Below are 21819 nucleotides of genomic sequence, written 5' to 3' on the forward strand. Positions count from 1 at the left end.
CCAAAGTCCAAAGTTTACAAATTGTTTCCAAGCAACCGGTAAAGCCAGCTGCCGTGTTGTGCACTGCCATTTCCGGGGTTTTCATTGCTTGTGTTTACAAGAAATTTTGATCACGAAGTAATTAATCATCTTCTCAACATGGCTCTCCATGTTACTACTGAAGTTGGGAAGTCTGGGAGAGCCGGTAAGTGTTTCATGAAATAAATTTGACATGTTTGTTTGAGTAACTTGTGAAGTTGTGACTTGTGTTCAGTTATTATAAACTTGACATGTCATGCATGTTGATTGTTGAGTAAGCTTAAAACCTGTAAATTAAAAAAAAATGTCTTCCTATGTATACGGCACACATAACAAGGTCAAAACAACTTTTTGAAAACAAGTGAAAATGGCCATTTTTCTAAGGAGTTTTTGTTCGAAAAATAGTTTTAAAATAATCTTAAAAGTAAAAGTACATAAAATCACATCACTTTCATCACATGAAAAGATGATCAGAAGAGTGAAAAGTTGCAGGAAATTCGGGAAATATGGGCATTTTCTCAGAAAAATACATCTTGAATAAATGCAGAATTGTGTCACTCATTAAAAACATGTCAAACGCGCTTAAAAATGCATGATAGGCTATGATAGCCTAGCGTAAATTGCAGTCAAAATGCGCGTACATCATGCTACGTGAAAGCTTCGGATCCATGTATCACCGTGTTTTGCATCAAGCTCTAAAAATAGCTAAAAAAACATGAATTTTGGAACAAAATAAAGCTTGTTTGATTGAATAAGAAGTATGTTTGTACAGTTGAAAACAAGTTTTGAGAAAGTTTAATTTTATAAATTAGCAGTTTTAACCTTCTAGCTCGGGTGGTCTAAAAGTCAGGATCGCCTATAATATAGTCCTGCAGTGCAAGCAAGGCTTCCATCTTTATTATAATGATATCTACGGTCAGTGTCTTATAAATGTCATAAGGATAAATGAAGATATTGAGTTACAGTACCTCAATGTTGAGAATTATCCCACTGGGCACAGCAGGTTATACTTTTATGTCATGTATGTGGATAGTTAAACAATAAAGCTATCCTGGAATCTAGGATTCAGTGCAGATATCACATCCTTACTCAAGAACTCTAGCTTGGAATTTGCACATGATAGTTACATATTCGATCCTAGAGAGTTGCTATCCTTTTTTGGTCGGACAGCGTTGACATTCTGTTACTAGGGATGACCATCATAATTTCATGTTGCCCCTATTGCTACAAAAGATTGTTTTCTGGAAAGAACTCATCAACAGAAGTATTTTGGTGGTTAAATGGTCAAATCGGTCAAAAACTTTTCGAATTATGAATTTTCAAAGTTTCCCATTCTGACCGGTCATTGGAACGAAATAAATTGACAAAGTCTAAATATAGCAATGTGAGCAAAATTGGTATAAGCATATATTTACCTTTTTATATTTCTTTAGTTTAATATATATACAAACATGAAACAAGCATATTGTGAAAGTATCAAAGGGTTTCTTATGAAATGGCACTTTACTAGTCAATAGCATTAAGTATTTCTTCTAAACGAGGCACTCAAATCATGCTTTTAGAAAACATTTGCCAAAAATCATCCATAATGGCCAAAGTGGCACAAAATCAAAAGTCCAGGTGAACTTTTTTTCCACAACAATATACACTACACAATAAGAAAAATACTAATGTACTACAAGGGATTTTCAACATAGGAATCCAAACAATCAAGTACCAACATGCACAGCTTTGTCCTGATATCACTTCTGGGGTTTTAACAAAATGTTTAACCTCTATTGTGATTGGCAGTAGCATAAGGTATCTCATTGATAGCTGATGATGCCCAGCCATTCAGCAAGTGGCTAATAACTGACCTTGATAGGCTTGAATGAATACTGTCATGTGCTACAAAACCATCACACTCCAGGGCCTGGTCACTTTATATGCTACAGGGAGCACAATACTTTAACAATGGATTGAAAGACTCATTATTGATTAGGCGCGTACATGTATTTTAAAAGTACAGCTCCTGTGCGTGTTTAGCAGCAAATCAGTGCAGATGGTATAAATATAAGAAAATGTTTAGGGTTGAAATCAGGTGAAAAATACATCAAATGAGCACGAAACTTCACATTTATGTTCAGAAAGGTGTCTTCTTAGCATGATTCGAAAGGAATATGAAAATTCCAAAGGGAAGCTGGTGATTTAATTTTTAACTCGAGATCTACTTGTTCAATATTTTAACCTTTGTACAGAGGGTATGATAGAGGTATTACTGGCAACTCTGCCAAATTTCAGCTCAGTAGGCCACGTTTTTCACCTGAAATTATTGACATGAATATTTTGGGCCATTCTTGAGCAGTGCTGAACTCAGCCACTGGCAATTAAGCGCACTGTGGTGATGGACCAATTTTGATTCGCACTTACAGGAAAATTAAATAAGTTATGTTGCTGTAATTTGCAAGATAGTTACAAAAAATAATTGGCATTAACTTCCCCTATTTGTACAGAAAAATATTGAAAAATAAAAGAATGAGATCAATTTAGAAATGTCTGTGCAAGCAGTGCACAGTTGAGCTCCCTGCATGTCTATGGGAGTGTTCTAATCAAGTTGATGGTTCATTGTTCATCCCTACTGTTACTGTTAAAATTTGGATGAAAGTTTTTTCCTTCCTTCCTTTTAAAGTGCAGCCTCAAATATGAGGAAAATGCACTACGTGTGTGCATGGGTAGGAACTGGATGATGCAGAGCTACATCAGGAGACGATCCCTCAGCACAATCTTGAAGGTGTCAAGAGATGGGTACTCGGCTGGATCCTTCTTCAAGATGTCCCAATCCTTGATGGTACGCGGGAAGAAGGAATTGGCATAGACTAATGAGCTGGTCTGAGGGTACACAAAGCGATCATGTGAGACTTGTGTCCTCTTGTCGTGGACAGATACCCATTTCTAAGGATTTTCTCAAAAATACAGACTCATGTCTATAAGGATTTCTTTTGAAATATAAACCCATTTTCCCCGAAAAGATCAAGATTTTACTCGTCATGCTTGTGGAAAAAGGGTTTATGTCAAAAACGTACCCATGTCTTAGGATTTACCAGCAAAAATAGGGACCATGTCTAACTGCGCGTTTACACTGAGCACTCTGTATTTTTACCTGGTATTACCTGGTAACCCATAATCCGATTCAGGCAACAGCCAGCACATTTCGAATTCTACTGTTCTTATGCTTAAAATAAGTACTGAAAATGTTTTCCTGACCCCCAAGCTGCTTTTAAGATCACGATGTGACACATAAAATAAGTTCAATACCCAGCAACCGTTAACTGTTGTGTTTCCACTGGTAGAAATACCGGGTGTCACACCGCATGGTCTACCTCTCGAGGTGGATCACGGTTGCCGGATGTCCACACTGCATCACTCTGAACCGACCTGATGCAATGGGTCGGTGTTCTAGGGTCTTTCAAAGAACACCAATCAACATTCTCCTGTAACCATGTAGCAAAGCTGCTGCTTGGCACCCCCCTACACCATCTCAATTTTATTAAAGTAATATTCAGATTTCCTTTTACAAATTAAGCTTACTGCTAGCCGTCCAGCGCATATTATTTTGTGCAAGGTCCAATGCACGCGCTTGACATCACGCGCGTATACGCGATGGTTATGCTGTCAAAGGAAATCTGAATATTACTTTAGTCAAGTCTTTCTGATAAAGGTTCTACACTAGCTCGAGATACTCTAGCTAAAATACAGGTTTACATTTACTATCTTACATTATCTTGCTGTATTTCAGCTAGAGCTCCAAACGACAAGCTTCCGGGTTTTTTTGGAGAACAATACTGTTACGTAAGATGAAGAAGAAACCCGCCTCGGAGCCCGCCCTACTCATTATTTCATTGTACTTATTGCAATTTGCGTCCACACATTACGTAATCAACACAAAGCTTTTGTGAGGATTAGTGAGTGGATAAGAAATTGACAGTGGAGGATACTGAAGGACACGCCGATTGTTAGTTGTCAATCATGAATTGCCGCATAGCGTATTAATATTTTACTGCATGGCATTCCGCAAACACCAAGACAAATTATGCCGTATTTTTCCAAAGATCATCTCATATGAAGTAAGCTGAATGCGATCTGTACTTTTGTAACATTCCGATCGCTTTTGATCATCGATTATCGGCGAATTTGCTTGAAAACACGTGAGTTCATGTTGTGTAAACATAATTAGCATAGACACAAATGAAATTACGATGCAATACAATGCAATTTGAATGCGCAGCAGATCTATAGAAATAACGTTGCCCGGTTTTATGCAGAATTAGACCCTGTCTGTTCTACACGCTGAAATAGCATTTTCAATGTGGGGATGCACAAGAGATAAGTAAGCATTATTGATTTTGATTGGTTCAAATTCCTAATGATGAAACCTGTCTGTTTGCAGGTTTTTTGGCAACCATGACTAAACATCAATGTTGTGCATATCAATTTACAAAATTCTGTTGCAAACAAGTACCTTGTTTTTTCTCCATTACTCAGAGCGACAAAGGCGGCATTTTCCTGAGAGACGAGGTGAAGAAGAAGAGTACACCAGAGGTAGATTATACATCAGTCCATCAGAAGGAATACAGCCTGAATGGAAGCCACATTCACAGTCTATCAAAGTGGAATACTCAGAGTAAGGCATTATAAAGTAAACAGGATGATTAGGCCTAAAAAATGTTGCGATTTAGTTGCAGTTTTTTAACTAAATGGCTAAAGCTGGAAAAATATGCCATCCCACTTGCTTACTTAATTTGCAAATCTGGGCCCCATGAAGATGATTTGCAGAACAGAGAAAAGAAGAATATATTATTTAGAGGTCCATCTGACTATAAACTTTATGAAGCTTCGTAAGTCTTGAAATTATTACTATGAGTCGTAAGTTACATTTCACTAAACTTAATAATACGAATGGTACATTTGTACCTTTTTCATTAGTAATCAGGCGCAGACGAGGGGGGGGGTGCGACCGCACCTCCCCAAATTTGCAAAAGTACACAAAAAGTCCCAAAATTGAAGAATTTGCGAGTGTAGCAAGCAAAAAAATCAGGTTTTTTACAGTTTTTTGGTCAAAAGGTCCAAATTTGAGGGAAAAGTCCACTTTTCACAAAATCGCCCCGTTGGAAAAAAAAGTCCACTTTTTCAAAATCAGCACCCCCAAAAAATCCTGCGTGCACGGGCCTGTTAGTAATACGCCTAGTATTGGGTATTAAGTCAGTAGGAGTGGTCTAGTTCAGTAGACACATTTCTGATTGGATAATCGCATGATTTCGGTGCCGCCTATCAGGCCGTAGACGACCCCACGTCATCATGCGTCTTGATAATGCGTAACACTCTTGTAGAGGTGCGCGTATGTATCGCGCTGTATGCGTAGACTAGTGCGGAATACGCGAACGTGCTAGCAGTACGCGCAACAGAATATGTGAAGTTGTAAACAAGTTTCGTTCATTTGATAATGAGGGGAGTTTTTATGACGATAACTTAGTTTTTGCTTTAAAAAATTGTTTACAGTTATTAAAATAGTATTTAACTGACTAAGAATGAGAATAAGCGATAGGAATTTTTATTTTGCCTATCCTCTACCTATGATGAGCGACAGGTCCAATATTTTTTATCGTAGTGGATACCGGCTGCGCCGCATCCACTACTCAAAATATTGGACCTGCCTGTCGCCTATCACACGGTAGAGGATAGGCAAAATAAAAATTCCTATCGCTTATTCTCTAATTGTAATTTTACAAATGGTTCCACTTGAGTTATGAAGGATGGTTACTGGAGTTACGAAGGGTTAAAAGTTTAGTCCCCTGGCCCTTGGTATCTCATAATATTTGGAATTGCATCAGTTGCTCATCAAAATCTTTCCAATTTTTGGTTTTTTTCAGACGAGGAGGATTAGACTGGGATTCAAGGGTGAAATTCATAGGTGCTTTCAAAGAACCAGAACCAAGGTCAGAAGTTACAATTCCTAGGAGGAGATATTATCCAGGTAATTAAATATATCTATTTTTCTGTGTCAAGCATTATTTGTGATTTAAAACAAATTTATAAGTATAGGTTTTATAAATGCATATCACTTTTTGGAAGTGAGATATTTGGGTGTATTCTTCAAACATTTAGGTGTACTGAAACGGAGAGCCAAAATGCGATTTCAGATTTTTGGCCTGTTTTTAAGCTTACCTCCTGTGTGTTTGCCTATTGCAGAAATACTGAAAATTTAGCTCTTGTCAAATTCATATTTAGAGAAAAGTCACGATGCTCACGTGTTCGTGGTAGTTTTGATTGTTATTATGAATTTAAAAATGATTGCATGGCTCTACACAAGGTATATTTTTGTAAATATTTGGATTTGTTTACCTGCCGATCGTCAGTTTATGTCGAGTGTTGAAAATACGGCAGAGAAAATTTGTCATGTCGTGCGTGCGAAAGTGGCTTCAAATTTTACTACTTCCGTTAGTATTGTACGGAGATCTTATAATATTGTGTAAATAATTTGGTCAGGAACAAAATAAGGTATTACATACCGTCTATGAGTAAATATTGAGGACAAAATTCAGGTTTTTCATGTGTTGTTTCAAAGAATTTTAGATTTGTCATTTTGAAACTTCCCGCCATCAATCGCCTGAACGTAAACAAGTTTTTCCTAAAATTGTAAATTTCCTTAAAAACGACTTTTGTTGATCAAACTTTGGATTATTTAAGATGTAATTGTTTAAGAATGTAGAATTTTAAGATATTTTTGAGTATTTTAATGTTTCAAATGGAAAAAAAGGGGGTCATCAGTTTGATTCCTGATTTAAAAACACTTTAGCAATTGTTCTAGTTATTAAATTGTTGATTTCGTCATGTTCAAATCTTTTCGAAAGTGAGCGCCTGACGCGGAGTGACTGCGCGATATCCATAGTAACGGAGCTTACGCTTTGAACGCAGCCGCCAAAAGGTTCCATGAACGCGTTCAGGAGAGTATAAAAGGCCGTGCACAACGCAAATTACTCAGATTGCTTGGTGGACAATAGTCCACCCAAACCTTCACTCAGTTTGAAGGTAAGCACTGCCAACCAAAGCAAATACGCCCTACTCTGGAGCTCAGATTGAGCTAGGGGCAGCTTAGCTACCACAATAGTGGCAACACCGGTGGTTATGCACTCCGGTGTTTTGGCCTAGCGCCTATGCCTATTGTGCAAGTGACTTGCCGCACACATGCACAAGTCCAATGGAAAATTATGCACTGTATTTTGTGTGCATTCATTGTTGCATGGCAAGTTCAGTATAGGTGTACAGACATGGATACTATACTCTGTAGTCGGCCTACTAGGCCTTGGCCTAGCCTATGACTATGTCATGTGATGGGAGATTCTGTTGATTAAATTGTATTTTTATGCTTCTCGATTATTCAAGCAGATAGTAGGCCTATGTACTGTTCGGCAGCATTTATTGGCAATTTATTTGGATTTAAAAGAGAGAAATAAGGAAATATCGTCATGCTCATCAACAGAGATTGTGTATTTACCAGTGTTTAGGGCCTACTTGTATTTATGATTTGTGATGTGATAAGACAAATATGAAAGCAAAATAACAATACAAGATATAACAAAAGAAGCAAATATAAAACAGAATTGTCAAGTCTCATTTTTACCTGTTACTTCTCCTTTCATGCATCACTGATTCCACATATCTTGGGGAGAATTCTAGTCTTTGATACTACGCTACCATTTGTATGTTTAGAAGGTTAGTCTTCTCCATCAGTCGTTTACAAAAGTATTAGGGGCAAGCTCGGTCCCGTTACAACTGGTGGCAGCGGTGGATAAATCAAAATTTTAACAAATTTTGGCTCACGATTTATTATGGCAGCGACTGAAGATAGTGTTGATACTTCTCCAACCGATACCAGCTCAGAAATATTAGCTAGTGATGAATTTAATGTTCATGGAAGTGATGAGTCAGTGAGAAGTAGGCCTAAACATTCTAGTAATGACACTCAGTCTGGAGTGAAAATAAAACCTCAAACTTACGATGGAACCACTTCCTGGTCAGACTATTTGATACAATTAGAAATTGTTGCTGAATGGAATAAATGGAATGATTATACCAAAGCCATTTGTTTAGCAACTAGTCTAAGAGGTGTTGCTCAGAGTGTACTGGGATATTTGGATCCGACTGAACGGCATGATTACCACTCACTTGTGGCCTGTTTGAACCTGAGATTTGGAACAGAAAATCAGGAACAGCTATTCTGGGTGAAACTCAATAACAGAGTAAGGCACCCAAAAGAGTCATTGCCTGACCTAGCTCACAACATCAGGAAGTTAGTCAAGCTAGCTTTACCAACAATACCAAGTCCTTTCTCACAGGAGATAGCAAAGAAATACTTCATAAGTGCTATCAGAGAAAGCGAGTCACGGTTAAACATCCTGCGTGCAAAACCTGTTACTTTTGATGATGCAATTAAGTTTGCAGTGGAAACTGAAGCTTTCTACAAAGCTGAAAAGTACAGGAAGCATCAAGATGATGCTAGTGCAGATGGAATTGCTGAATTTGTAGATGTGAAAGAGAAGACTGGGAGATCATCGAGAAAGGAGCGGAAGTCTCCCTCATCACAAATGCGAGCCAGGAGAAGGTTAGCTTTCTTGAAGATCCAGAAAGGGTTAACCAGGCCGCATGCTCCCGTAATTGGGAAAGACTGTGATGATCTACCCTGCCCAATGGCATGCTCAAGCAGTTCAAAAAATAAAGGGAGGAAGACACGGAAGTCTCCATCATCTAGAAGACGAGCCAGGAGACGATTAGCTCTAAGGAGACAGTTAACTGGTGGTCAGGAAACTCCCTTGATATATGGGGAAGACTGCCAACCAGCAGGTACCCCGAGTGATGATCAGACGGTATTAGTTGACCGTATAGGCGTAGGTGAATGGGCTTCATCTGGCCAATACGCCGACACTCTGAGAAAGTTGTCATCTCAGATGAGTCTTTGGAAGAGGTCAGCTATGGTACTGGATGACGGTCATGATGATGGTATAGGCACACTATCTGGCATGTGCACCAATTCATTTGCAACAGGAGACTTGCCATCATCAGAATGAGTCTGGAAGAGTGACCAGTTATCATGCAGATATGCAATGATTGTCTGATTGTATATAATTTGTAAATACGTTTACGAGGAAGATTCAAGGAGACGGAAGTTATCGTGATTAGGGGATAATGATATGCGGAAAAGCCCTCGCCGTATAGTCATTGATCTTTGTGGTGTTTTAAGTCTGGAAAAGGGCTCACCGACGCCTTGCACTGCCTGCTCACAGCTCCTTGCCGCTAAAATATGAAATTACTGTTTTATGAAGTTGAAGTCAGGTATAGGCCTTGCCGGCATCATCATCATATAAACGTGTTTCATAGCGGATTGTCTACTCTGCATGTAGACCCTGTATATAAAAAATTGTTTTCATTATTGTTATTATGTAATTATAATAACTCAACTTTGGGAGGGACAGCCTCCAATAAAAAGAACTTCATAAATGAAATTTTATTTCAGCCAAAACGTGATTAGAAGTTTGATATGACTTTACTGACTGCAGCGGTATTGACATGACAATCTTTTGATCAAGTTTTGTCTCTGTGAAATTCTTGTTCTTTTTAAAAAGAGCAATATTCTGGATTTCTTAATTTAGATAAAGTGAAAGACACCTCACTTTATTTCGACACAACTAGTCTTACAATCATTTGGAATGATGGATATGCATGGAGACATCACCATGAAAAATATGAACAGTGTTGACTGTCGGGCACTCGTGTTGTTTTATACATGAGATTTCATGCCTTAATTCTGAATTGAATGTCAGATTATGAAGATTACAAAGACAGATGAAGAAAAACAAAATGGAGATGGAGATAGCTATGTTAAATAACAGACATCGATTTCAAGCCTACAATAATGGTTGTTTCATTGAATAGCCATTAGATGTGTACGTGCTATCTACTGAAGATAGCGATAAGTTTCGTCGTATACAGCATGTGCTGTTAAGAGGATTAAGAAATGAAAATCAACTAGATCTCATCATCTGTTTTCTTACTGATACTGTTGAGGCATCATCACGGGCCGGTTATGCAGATCTTATGATTTTGGAACTCTGGTTGGTGCGACGGTGACTCACTGATTGCAGTCATGATGTTTTCAGAGCAATGTCAGGCTATGTAGGCGCATTGGTAACAGAAAATCAAGTTTCGCTCTTGGGTGGATTGCCAACTGAGAAAGTCTACATGGACTTAATAGAACTCAGGTGCAAGAATGAATGGCAAAAGTGATATTTGACTAGTCAATGGTTATTCTTTACCAGGTCAAATGTTTTATTGGATGATGTATGGTTTCTTTACACCTTGCATAATTGATGTAAGGGCGGCGCAGTCAACATTTCCTCTCATGATCGACGGTGAACCAATCTGGCAGTTTCTCATGAGAGTTGCGAAAGAGGTTTGATAATGTAGATTCTCAGATGTTAAAGATATTGAACTGAAGACAAGGTCCATCAGAAGAAAGGATGCTAAGGAATATAGAACTTTTAAAATATCTGAACTTAAATATTGATCATTAATTGATGGCAAAAATGTAAAATGGTAATGTTTTGTGTAACCTGATGCAGAGACAGACTTCTGTTCATTAGCTCGAAAGTCAAGATGAAATTGATGGAAACGTGCACCAAGGTGAATTAAATGGTTCTTGTAAATTAATATTTCATTGGTAAAGAAGAGTATGCATAAAAACCAGATGTTTAAATGATTTATGCTAGAGATACTGTGAAAGATTTGTATAAACTTCTAAACATAATATAATTTGCATGTGAAATAGTTGCTTTTATAATGTACAGTTGTAAATCTGCCGAATAGCCAATCAAATTTTGGAAAACTTTTTGGAGGTCACGAGGTCACGACAATGTTATTGTCAGCCTGTCACCAAACAATGGTTGAGTGAATTTACTTGTTACTGTTAAAGTTTTGTCAAGGAAATGCTCTGATTTTTTATTGTAATAAAGTTAAATGAATTATACATGTTACATTTCGGGACGAAATAGTCTCGAAGAGGGGGTAGTGAAACGGAGAGCCAAAATGCGATTTCAGATTTTTGGCCTGTTTTTAAGCTTACCTCCTGTGTGTTTGCCTATTGCAGAAATACGAAAATTTAGCTCTTGTCAAATTCATATTTAGAGAAAAGTCACGATGCTCACGTGTTCGTGGTAGTTTTTGATTGTTATTATGAATTTAAAAATGATTGCATGGCTCTACACAAGGTATATTTTTGTAAATATTTGGATTTGTTTACCTGCCGATCGTCAGTTTATGTCGAGTGTTGAAAATACGGCAGAGAAAATTTGTCATGTCGTACGTGCGAAATTGGCTTCAAATTTTACTACTTCCGTTAGTATTGTACGGAGATCTTATAATATTGTGTAAATAATTTGGTCAGGAACAAAATAAGGTATTACATACCGCCTATGAGTAAATATTGAGGACAAAATTCAGGTTTTTCATGTGTTGTTTCAAAGAATTTTAGATTTGTCATTTTGAAACTTCCCGCCATCAATCGCCTGAACGTAAACAAGTTTTTCCTAAAATTGTAAATTTCCTTAAAAACGACTTTTGTTGATCAAACTTTGGATTATTTAAGATGTAATTGTTTAAGAATGTAGAATTTTAAGATATTTTTGAGTATTTTAATGTTAAAAAAAAAAAAAAAGGGGGTCATCAGTTTGATTCCTGATTTAAAAACACTTTAGCAATTGTTCTAGTTATTAAATTGTTGATTTCGTCATGTTCAAATCTTTTCGAAAGTGAGCGCCTGACGCGGAGTGACTGCGCGATATCCACAGTAACGGAGCTTACGCTTTGAACGCAGCCGCCAAAAGGTTCCATGAACGCGTTCAGGAGAGTATAAAAGGCCGTGCACAACGCAAATTACTCAGATTGCTTGGTGGACAATAGTCCACCCAAACCTTCACTCAGTTTGAAGGTAAGCACTGCCAACCAAAGCAAAGACGCCCTACTCTGGAGCTCAGATTGAGCTAGGGGCAGCTTAGCTACCACAATAGTGGCAACACCGGGTGGTTATGCACTCGTGTTTTGGCCTAGCGCCTATGCCTATTGTGCAAGTGACTTGCGGCACACATGAACAAGTCCAATGGAAAATTATGCACTGTATTTTGTGTGCATTCATTGTTGCATGGCAAGTTCGTATAGGTGTACAGACATGGATACTATACTCTGTAGTCGGCCTACTAGGCCTTGGCCTAGCCTATGACTATGTCATGTGATGGGAGATTCTGTTGATTAAATTGTATTTTTATGCTTCTCGATTATTCAAGCAGATAGTAGGCCTATGTACTGTTCGGCAGCATTTATTGGCAATTTATTTGGATTTAAAAGAGAGAAATAAGGAAATATCGTCATGCTCATCAACAGAGATTGTGTATTTACCAGTGTTTAGGGCCTACTTGTATTTATGATTTGTGATGTGATAAGACAAATATGAAAGCAAAATAACAATACAAGATATAACAAAAGAAGCAAATATAAAACAGAATTGTCAAGTCTCATTTTTACCTGTTACTTCTCCTTTCATGCATCACTGATTCCACATATCTTGGGGAGAATTCTAGTCTTTGATACTACGCTACCATTTGTATGTTTAGAAGGTTAGTCTTCTCCATCAGTCGTTTACAAAAGTATTAGGGGCAAGCTCGGTCCCGTTACAGTACTACTCGGATATTTGGGCCGCGGGGGTGGGGGACAGGGATGTCTGGTCACATTGACCCCCATTTTTACAACTCTCTCTCACCCAATGACCACTTTTTTTTTACTGCACCCCTTTGTTTTTCTGTCACCAAAAGACCCCCTCTTTTCAAGAATTTTAGATAAATTTCTCACCGAATGACCCGGTTTTTCATTATTTTTTCTTCAAAATAATTGTTCAAATTTTGATGACATTTTTTCAAAAAATTTATTTTGATGAATTTTTGACAATTTTGCCTTCTCACCGAAAGATCCCCTTTTTTTTGTGTCTAGGCGCTCACTGAAAGCCCCTAGTTTCAAACTACTGTCCGCACATCCCTGTCACTTCCAAAGTCGAATCCCCCCTGGATTTGCGGATACAGCTTAATTAAACACTGAGTCAGTTCTACACAAGTTATTAAACTGCATATTCCATGATTTTTATCTTACTACAGGTCGACTAAATCAAACCACAAAGGAATGGTCATCATATCCAGAGGGTTTTCATATAGGCAGGAGATGTCAATTTACTCTTAACAAGACAGATAAACCAGTACATCAAGCTGGTAGAACAACAACCAAAGAAATCACACACTCAATGCTGTATGGAAAGAATAGAAAAAGTAAGGAAGGGCTTCATGGGTTCAAACAGGGGCAGCACCACAGGAGGGGGAAGGGGGCTGCCCCTTGTAAAAAAAGGAAAGAAGATTTTATCCCCTCAGACACCCCTTCCGCCACACCACTAAAAATGTTGGATACTGTCGGAAATGTGTTGTTAATAATGGTCACATAAAATAACCATAAACATTGTCAAAAAGTTGCGCCAACTGGCTCCATTAAGGTTTTCATTTTCAAAATGATTACGAATTATAGCCTTTCATACATTTACATCGCCCTCCTAATAAAATACCCTGGTGCTTACCCTGGGTTCAAATGAAAGAAAAAGTTTCATTCACAAAGATGATCAATTTTAAACAATTTAAAAGATTTACTATTTTTGCAATATTTGTACCTCCGTCCCGATAATAATGCTCTTATATGGATAGTCAAATGCTGGATATTTTAGGGTAGGTAGGCCACGGTTAGAATTTTCTGCTACTTTTTTAGTCTAATTTGAATATTTATTAATATGATGAGGTAATTTGCCTATATTGGGGCTGGAATTAGCCATCCGTCTGCCTAGATATGTCGTATCTCTTGAATGGATAGGCGGAGATATAGGTAGGCCACGGTTAAAAATTCAAGCTGCTTTTTTTGGGTCTAATTTGCATATTCGTTATTATGTTATGATAATGAGCTGATTTGTATATATATTTCAAATTTTTTTTCACAACATTTTACAACAACGCACATCAACATGGGCATTGTGGTCGATGCTTTAAACTGTACAAGTTGATATATATTGAACTTTTATGTACATGTAGTTTACACATACTATTGAAGCGGGTGTTTTTGATAACCTGTGAAATAATCTACCCTATGCATTTCTCTTTTCATTACATAGTTTACACAGAGCTTCAAAGAAGAGACAATTTCCCGGCAGCTTCACCGGGAGATAAAAGTTATCAAGTGGTAGAATACTCACCTAACTTCCATATGTATGGATCAACAAGGCCTGTAGTCAACTTTGGGTAAGGATAAAACATGATTGTTTTTGGTTCCTGTGTATTTGAATATTGTTACAGCATTCAAGTATGAGTAAGGGCTGTGCAATAATTATGAGTACCGGCCGTGCTGTGGGATTAAAAATCTGTGCAGTGAGAAATAAACATCTGTGCTTAAAATATTTACGGTATATGCCATTCAAGTTTCAACCGGTCAATTGACCAGGAAATGAAGTTCTTCCATGAAGTAAGATCGAGTCGTAAATCCTATGTAAAAATGTAAACATTTCCTTCTTTATTCAACCCAAAATTGTCTAACAAAGCCTCTGGTATTTTCAATATCAGACTATTTTAGCCCCAAATGCAAGTAATTTTGCTCATTTCATTGGGACCAATGCATATTGTATATAGAAATAGTTTGGGAAACGCTACCTTAGAGTAGGTGCAGACACAGGGGGCATTGGCCCCTCCCCTCAAAAAGAAATTAAAGGGGAGTAGAAAAGGAAAAAAATAGAGCAGGGTGGTTAGATATCAGATAAACTGGGTTGGTAGTAAATTAATTTGCCCACCCAATTAATTCAACCTTCCCATATTGCCCCAAAATGTCCACCCAGTAAATAATTGTGTCCAATATGGGCACCATAAAATAATTAGTATCATAATCTCTTGAAATCAACTGTTCAGTTTTATCTTTTCATTACATTTGCCATTATTTATCTCATTGAAGTTTAATTACAACTTTGGAGCACAGATAAATATCACACAGTACACAATAGTTTAGGAGGCTAAAATTACTTAAATTATTTTGCGCAGTTTCTACACAAAACCTGAAAAAATTCATGGGACTCATAAATGTTGCTTTATATTATCTGAAATGAAGTCCAGTTCAAAGTTCACATCCCACGACACACATGACCCTAACTACAAAATCAAGTATAAAAATTACTACAATAGATACCGATCAGAGTAAAAACTTCTGTAGAGTTTGAATCCTCTTAATCGTGAAAACCAAGTCAAGAAACTTATGTTTTTACTTATATTATCAGAAATCAACTTACGACGCATGCAGGTAGCTACAAAATTGAATATAAATTTTACTACTGTTACACTACAGATAAAAGCTTTTAGAGTTTGATTCCTTCCTTAATGGGGAAGCAAGTACAAAAAATTAGGCTAAATTTTGCCTTATATTATCTGAAATTAAGTGCAGTTCAGAGCACATCTTATGGCTCATCTCATGCAGCTATAAAATTAAATATAATTTTGCAATAGTTACCTTACATATAAAGCTTTTAGAGCTTGTATCCTTCTTTGGTGAAAAACGTGCTAAAAATCACTATGTGTGAATGACAATTAAAAACGTATCCATGTACAACCAAACACCTTCTGAAAGTTCTGGTATATGAAAATTGTTTTTTGTGAGCGTATGTAAGAAGTCATTTCTTACAAAACAAAAATAAAAATTATTTTTGCAAGTTGTGGGAGGTAAATTCGTAATATAGCGTTCTGAAAGAACCAACTTGTGTGAGGCATATTGTAAGAGTTTTTCCTTGGAAGAAATTTGATACTATCCTGGATATAATCATGATTTTTCTGTCTTAAAGGAGTATTTAAGTGATCCTAGCATCCTCTTTTTATGACATTTTTCAGTACATATCCACGAAAAAAGCATATTCCCAAAATTTCAGTTGATTCCGATTTTGCGTTATGAGTTATGCATGATTATGTGTATTACACTGCTCCATAGATAATACGTTGTAATTTCGTTCTGGTGCACCAGAACGAAATTCAAATTTCATATATCTTTGCTAAACGAATTAATCTGCAAGAAATATTTTGTACATAAACATTATGTAGCCAGAGTATTCCAGTGATATAAAAATCTCAACTTTTTTGAGAAAAGTGGGGGATGCAGGCTGTGGATCACGAAATGCCCTTTTAAATAGTCGTTTCAAAAGGCTGTATAAGGCGTAAATGAAGAACCTTGATTAAAATGGTCATTAAGGAAGGCCATCATTAAACACCTCCTTTTATGATACATAAAAATAAAGCAAGACTGTCACACGAGGGCCAAAACACACAAGTACAAGTGTTCTTAGTCTACTCTCTGAAAGACCTGTCTCCAACCCTATGGTGACCATTCCATTTGCCAATATCTCTGCTCAGCATGTATTAATAACTTTGTTCTTTGGTTCTTTATATTTACAGTGGATCAAGTAGAAGTAAACCCGACACATTTGTACCATTACAAGCTTTGCCTTCAATTCCATGGTATGTTTTATATCATATCAAATAACACTCTGATCAACTCGTAATAGGCGGGACTCGATAACGTTGTGGATTGATATAGAATGGCGTACATACAGCTGGGCGATCACCTACACGAAATGCGCTTTGCGTGACTGACAAACGTTTTTGCCAATTTACACGGGCGTAATTTGGGACTTTATTGACTCGCACAGGAAGAAAAACCAAATAATTCTCGCCTATTACAAGCTGGTCATAATTAGGCTAAAAGAAGTTATGTACTTGAATATACAGTATATTCTGTAATGTTATATATGTCCTGTATACTTAAAAAATTAACTAAAAAAGAATTGAAAAATCAACTTGTTTACTCAAATTTGTGATTTTCAAGCACAATTAATGCATATTTCTGGTTCCATAGGCCATATCAAATGCAGTTTCCAGATTATGGTCAGGCTGCCACATCAAAATGCAACATAAGAGCCACCTGTAGAATTTGTAGTTTGCTGTTATAAGAGGTTATAAAACTACAAATTTGGGTCACAGTGAAGAGAAAAATGCTGCATTTGGAAGAAGCAGGCTTCTGCAAACCTTCATTTTATCTCTAAATTTTTGTCTTATTTTGCTCTTTCAGTGAACCATACAGATCAAAGGATCGTAGGAGAAAATACATAGAAGAAGTGAACCTAGTGCAATGTTTAGAAGAATGGAGACCAGCTACACCATTAGTACCACCTGTTGTCATGGATGATGGGCGTAAACTACTGGCTGCTGCTGCCACGTAGCAGATGGCTGGGATACTATATTATAGGGAACAAACCAAAAGATCCATTAGCCCTGTGAAAGAAGCTAGCTTTTTATGGGAAAGGGGTAAAAAAGACAGTTATGTTCTTCATCCTCTTAAAAAACAGATGCGTTTTTGGTCGGGGAATTTGTATTCAAAGCATGCTCATGCATAAACTTTCAAAACAGACCCTAAACAAGGATTTTTCCAGGGCTTAGAGTAGCTTAGTTGCTGAACAGGCTTTTGATGAGAGAATGCATAGAAATAGAATAGAAGTACCCTAAACACATTTTGGTTGTATTTTATACTTTATGATCTTAATTTTGCAATTCATGTTCAAGGTTCTTTCAAATACACCTTTTTTCTGATTTTTTTGACACCCTATATATTATATCATATGATGTACTTATTAATATTTTATACAAGGTCCTGTCAAAAACACCTTTTTTCTGATTTTCTATTTTGACACCCTATACGATGTATGAGCGTACATCGCTTGCTTGTGAAAAAATGTACCTTTTACACATTTTTTTTGCATGAGCATGATATATCCTCTTTGAAATACAAGAGCCCCTCCCCCTGGGTTTTTGGTCCATTCACTTCAGATTTTGTAACACATGGGGAGGGAAAGGCTCGAGCTTTGTGACAAAACTAGTTATATTTATAGGGCTGATAGGGTGATCTTTTGGTTTGTTCCCTTAGCAGGGGGGTATTAAACTGTCATCGGGAGGGATATGATATAGAAATGGAGGGGTGAAATACAAGGTAGGGTTATCCTTATTAGCTGGGGAGGGTTCACAAGGAGGGGTTCACGGGGAGGGGTTCATGGAGGGGAGGTAAGTGATTTTTAATTAAATAGTTACTGAAATATTTATAAAAATGTTGATTGTGAGATATCCTACTTTTATAATTTTTTTTATATAACTCATAGATTCCTGTCATTTGATTGGTCAATTACTATTGATTCTTTTTGCTATTTGTAGCATTAGCTGCAAAAAGACTTTTGCACTCTGCACAAGTGCATAGTCAGTTTTCCATTGCGATCGTACGAAGCTACCATGGCAATGCTGACAAATGCGAGCACACAGCAGGTGACTACCTCGACTCGTCAGTTATAGTTGTGGGTGTTAGTCTAAAATTGTTTAATTTATTTAGTTTTCCTGGTGGTTTATAAAATTAAGTGGAAGAAAAAGAATAAACTATGAGTTGTATCATATAAAACAAAATTAGGAATGTTTTTATTAATCATTTAATGGAAAGAATATTTTCATTTGATGAAATATGAACTGTTGTTGAATGGAACAGTATTTCACCTTGTGAAAATATTATTACCATTATACTCATAAACATTCAATATTTGTATTATAGAGAATCATGTTATACTAGAGGCCTACAGGTGTTTTCCTGGTGATTAATAAAATTAAATGGAAGAAAAGGAATAATCTATGAGTTGTATAAAACAAAATTAGGAATGTTTTTATTCATTTGATGGAAAGAATATTTTCATTTGAAGAAATATGAACTGTTGTTGAATGGAATAGTATTTCACCTTATGAAAATGTTATTACCATTATTCAATATTTGTATTATAGAGAATCATGTTATACTAGAGGCCTACAGGGCATGTATACCTGAGAGTACTGAATTATGAGAGATGACACTCCAATCATAAAGCTGTTTCACATTGCCACAGGACTAGTGGCAGTTGAATACAAAACACTGTTTTTGCCAATATCTCAAAAACATTATTAGTGACGTCTGACTTATGTCACATATAGTATTTGAAGAGCTTATTTCCAAACCGTGTTAAGTCCACACCCCCATGTGTCTCATTTACTTGTGAGATACAATCATAATTACTTTGACAAGTTTGACATTAGCAACAATGAGTTGTATTATCATCAAGCTATTATTTACCATAACAATGCTGCATAACAATATGCAGACTATTGTTCTCATTTGGGAGACAAAAGCCTCACACAGTATTGTTACTGTGCATCCATCCACTGTTTGCTTTGTAATGGTGCATCCAACTGAAATTATAATACCTAGCATCACAACACATTGCAATATCGCAGAGGGAAATCAGAAACATGGGATAGTGGACTTAACACGGTTTGGAAATAAATAATTTGTAGATGATTTTTGATATCTCTTCTGTTGAATTCATAATTAAACGAGATTTGCCCTTGATGAAATTGTATTTGCCTTGAGTAAGTAAAAGCTGCAAAAACAAAGGAAAAAGTCTGAATTATGAGAGATGACACTCCAATCACAAAGCTGATTCTAACTGCCGCAGGACTAGTGGCTGCTGAATACAAAACATAACAATTTTAACACTGTTTTTGCCAATATCTCACAAACATTATAAGTGACATCTGACTCATGTCACATAGTATTTGTGGATGATTTTTGATATCTATTCTGTTCGATTCATAATTTTAAAAGAGATTTGCCCTTGGTGAAATTGTTTTTGCCTTGGGTAAGTAAAAGCTGGAAAAACAAAGGCAAAAGTCAAAATATTATAAGTGACATCCGACTCATGTCACATATAGTATTTGTGGATGATTTTTGATATCTATTCTGTTCGATTCATAATTTTAAAAGAGATTTGCCCTTGGTGAAATTGTTTTTGCCTTGGGTAAGTAAAAGCTGGAAAAACAAAGGCAAAAGTCAAAATATTATAAGTGACATCCGACTCATGTCACATATAGTATTTGTGGATGATTTTTGATATCTATTCTGTTCGATTCATAATTTTAAAAGAGATTTGCCCTTGGTGAAATTGTTTTTGCCTTGAGTAAGTAAAAGCTGGAAAAACAAAGGCAAAAGTCAAAATATTATAAGTGAAATCCGACTCATGTCACATATAGTATTTGCGGATGATTTTTGATATCTATTCTGTTCGATTCATAATTTTAAAAGAGATTTGCCCTTGGTGAAATTGTTTTTGCCTTGAGTAAGTAAAAGCTGGTTAAAACAAAAGAAAAGTAAAAAACAAATCTGGATCTGATAATTGCTCCAAATAAGAATGTATGCATTTATGCATTGGAAAAATGCAAATCTATAATTGCATGGCCTTTGGTTTTGGTCACAAAATGTTATTCATGAGTTTTAGACATCTCAGTGTTATCCATTAGGTCGTTCCATTTGAAATCCACACCCCCACTGTGGAAGAAGAGTTATCATATGACTATATAGTGGGATATTTTCACTGGCTTAATTTTTCATGATTTTATCAATTCTGGACAGTTTAGTGGGTATTTAATTTGGTTTCTAAATATATTCACATATCCTACAGTTAACATGGAATTACCTCTGACTTTAAGTCGATCAGTTCCATTGCTATAATGCACCTCCAGGTGGTCCAAATAGTGTGTACGAGTATCGCATTTGACACGCACATGCTAAAGTGTGTTATATCATATCATATCACACTGCTAAGAATCATGGATTGCAGGGTCTTTCTTAAGTGTTTAAGTCAAGAATGTGTAATGAATATTTTTTTGGGCTTAAAATTTCCAGCTATACAGTATACCTCACTGTCATTTTGACCCACTTCATGTTTCAATACAATGGGGAGGGGTGGACGGGCTTTGTAACAATTGTTTATAATCTATGATGTTTATAAAAAAATGACTTGGGCAATTATCGTAGTAGGGTGACGATATACAGGGTGTCCCAGAAAAAATTACAGAGTGAATAAAATTGAACGTAAGTCGAGAAATAGACATCAGAATCAAAAAATTCAAAATGTAGCGCATAGCCTATTTTGTTGTACATCACATACAAAACTTTTATTTGATTCGGTTGACTGGTTTCGAAGAAATGAACGATTGCCTAATGCGTGCATCAATGCAGTTCATGTTGATCAACAGGCGCTTTTTTCATACTCGCTCACCGCTTCCTGAAGTTTGTATATCTCAATAAATTTAGTCCACATTATCTATTAAAATCCGACGGTGTTATGTCATTCATGCTTTCACTGAAGATGAATAACAGTTTGTCCGAGAAATCTTTGATTTCTACAATTGGAAGCTCTCCAACTTTAATTCTTTAGGCGGTGCAAATATACTTTACAAAGAACATTTAAGCCAAGAATGACAATGATCCACATTTATTTGTTTTGGCGCGGCATGCAATAATGTAAAATCGATGAAAAACGACTCGCATACCTTTGAAAAATTGCACGATACAATTAAATGAAGAACATGGAATGTTTGGCACAGCATTTCGACGACAACTACTGTTGGGGTTGCGCCTTAAAGCTTGCCGGACAGCTGCAATGTTCGCTCTTGTTCTTACAGTCTTACGAGCACCTGAAGCTTCACTCTGCTGATTCCTGACAGTTCCGTGCTCGTCAAACTTCTTTACGTTATACACTATCGTCTA

At 36.6% G+C, this 21819-nt stretch overlaps 1 protein-coding gene and 1 long non-coding RNA gene across 2 annotated transcripts; both read left to right on the top strand.

The window, feature by feature from the left end:
- The first annotated feature begins 16 nt into the window (after positions 1-16).
- Positions 17-17567, top strand: LOC140140982 (spermatogenesis-associated serine-rich protein 1-like). The gene is made up of 7 exons (XM_072162756.1): positions 17-184; positions 4540-4678; positions 5925-6028; positions 13248-13415; positions 14297-14423; positions 16605-16667; positions 17278-17567. The coding sequence occupies exons 1-7, from the start codon at positions 139-141 to the stop codon at positions 17426-17428; spliced, it is 798 nt and encodes a 265-aa protein (XP_072018857.1). The 5' UTR covers positions 17-138; the 3' UTR covers positions 17429-17567.
- Positions 17568-18566: 999 nt separating this feature from the next.
- LOC140140984 (uncharacterized) lies at positions 18567-20247 on the top strand. Its single transcript, XR_011857338.1, has 2 exons — positions 18567-18823; positions 19048-20247. It is a non-coding gene; the product is annotated as an uncharacterized lncRNA (long non-coding RNA).
- The last annotated feature ends 1572 nt before the right edge of the window (positions 20248-21819 follow it).

Source organism: Amphiura filiformis, chromosome 19 (assembly GCF_039555335.1).
Source record: "Amphiura filiformis chromosome 19, Afil_fr2py, whole genome shotgun sequence".
In the NCBI taxonomy this organism is placed as follows: domain Eukaryota; kingdom Metazoa; phylum Echinodermata; class Ophiuroidea; order Amphilepidida; family Amphiuridae; genus Amphiura; species Amphiura filiformis.

Coding starts and splice junctions, on each gene's coding strand:
- LOC140140982 (XM_072162756.1), top strand. CDS start 139: ATGGCTCTCCATGTTACTACTGAAGTTGGGAAGTCTGGGAGAGCCG. Junction 4,679..5,924: donor ATCAAAGTGGAATACTCAGA/GTAAGGCATTAT, acceptor GGTTTTTTTCAG/ACGAGGAGGATTAGACTGGG. Junction 16,668..17,277: donor GCTTTGCCTTCAATTCCATG/GTATGTTTTATA, acceptor TTGCTCTTTCAG/TGAACCATACAGATCAAAGG.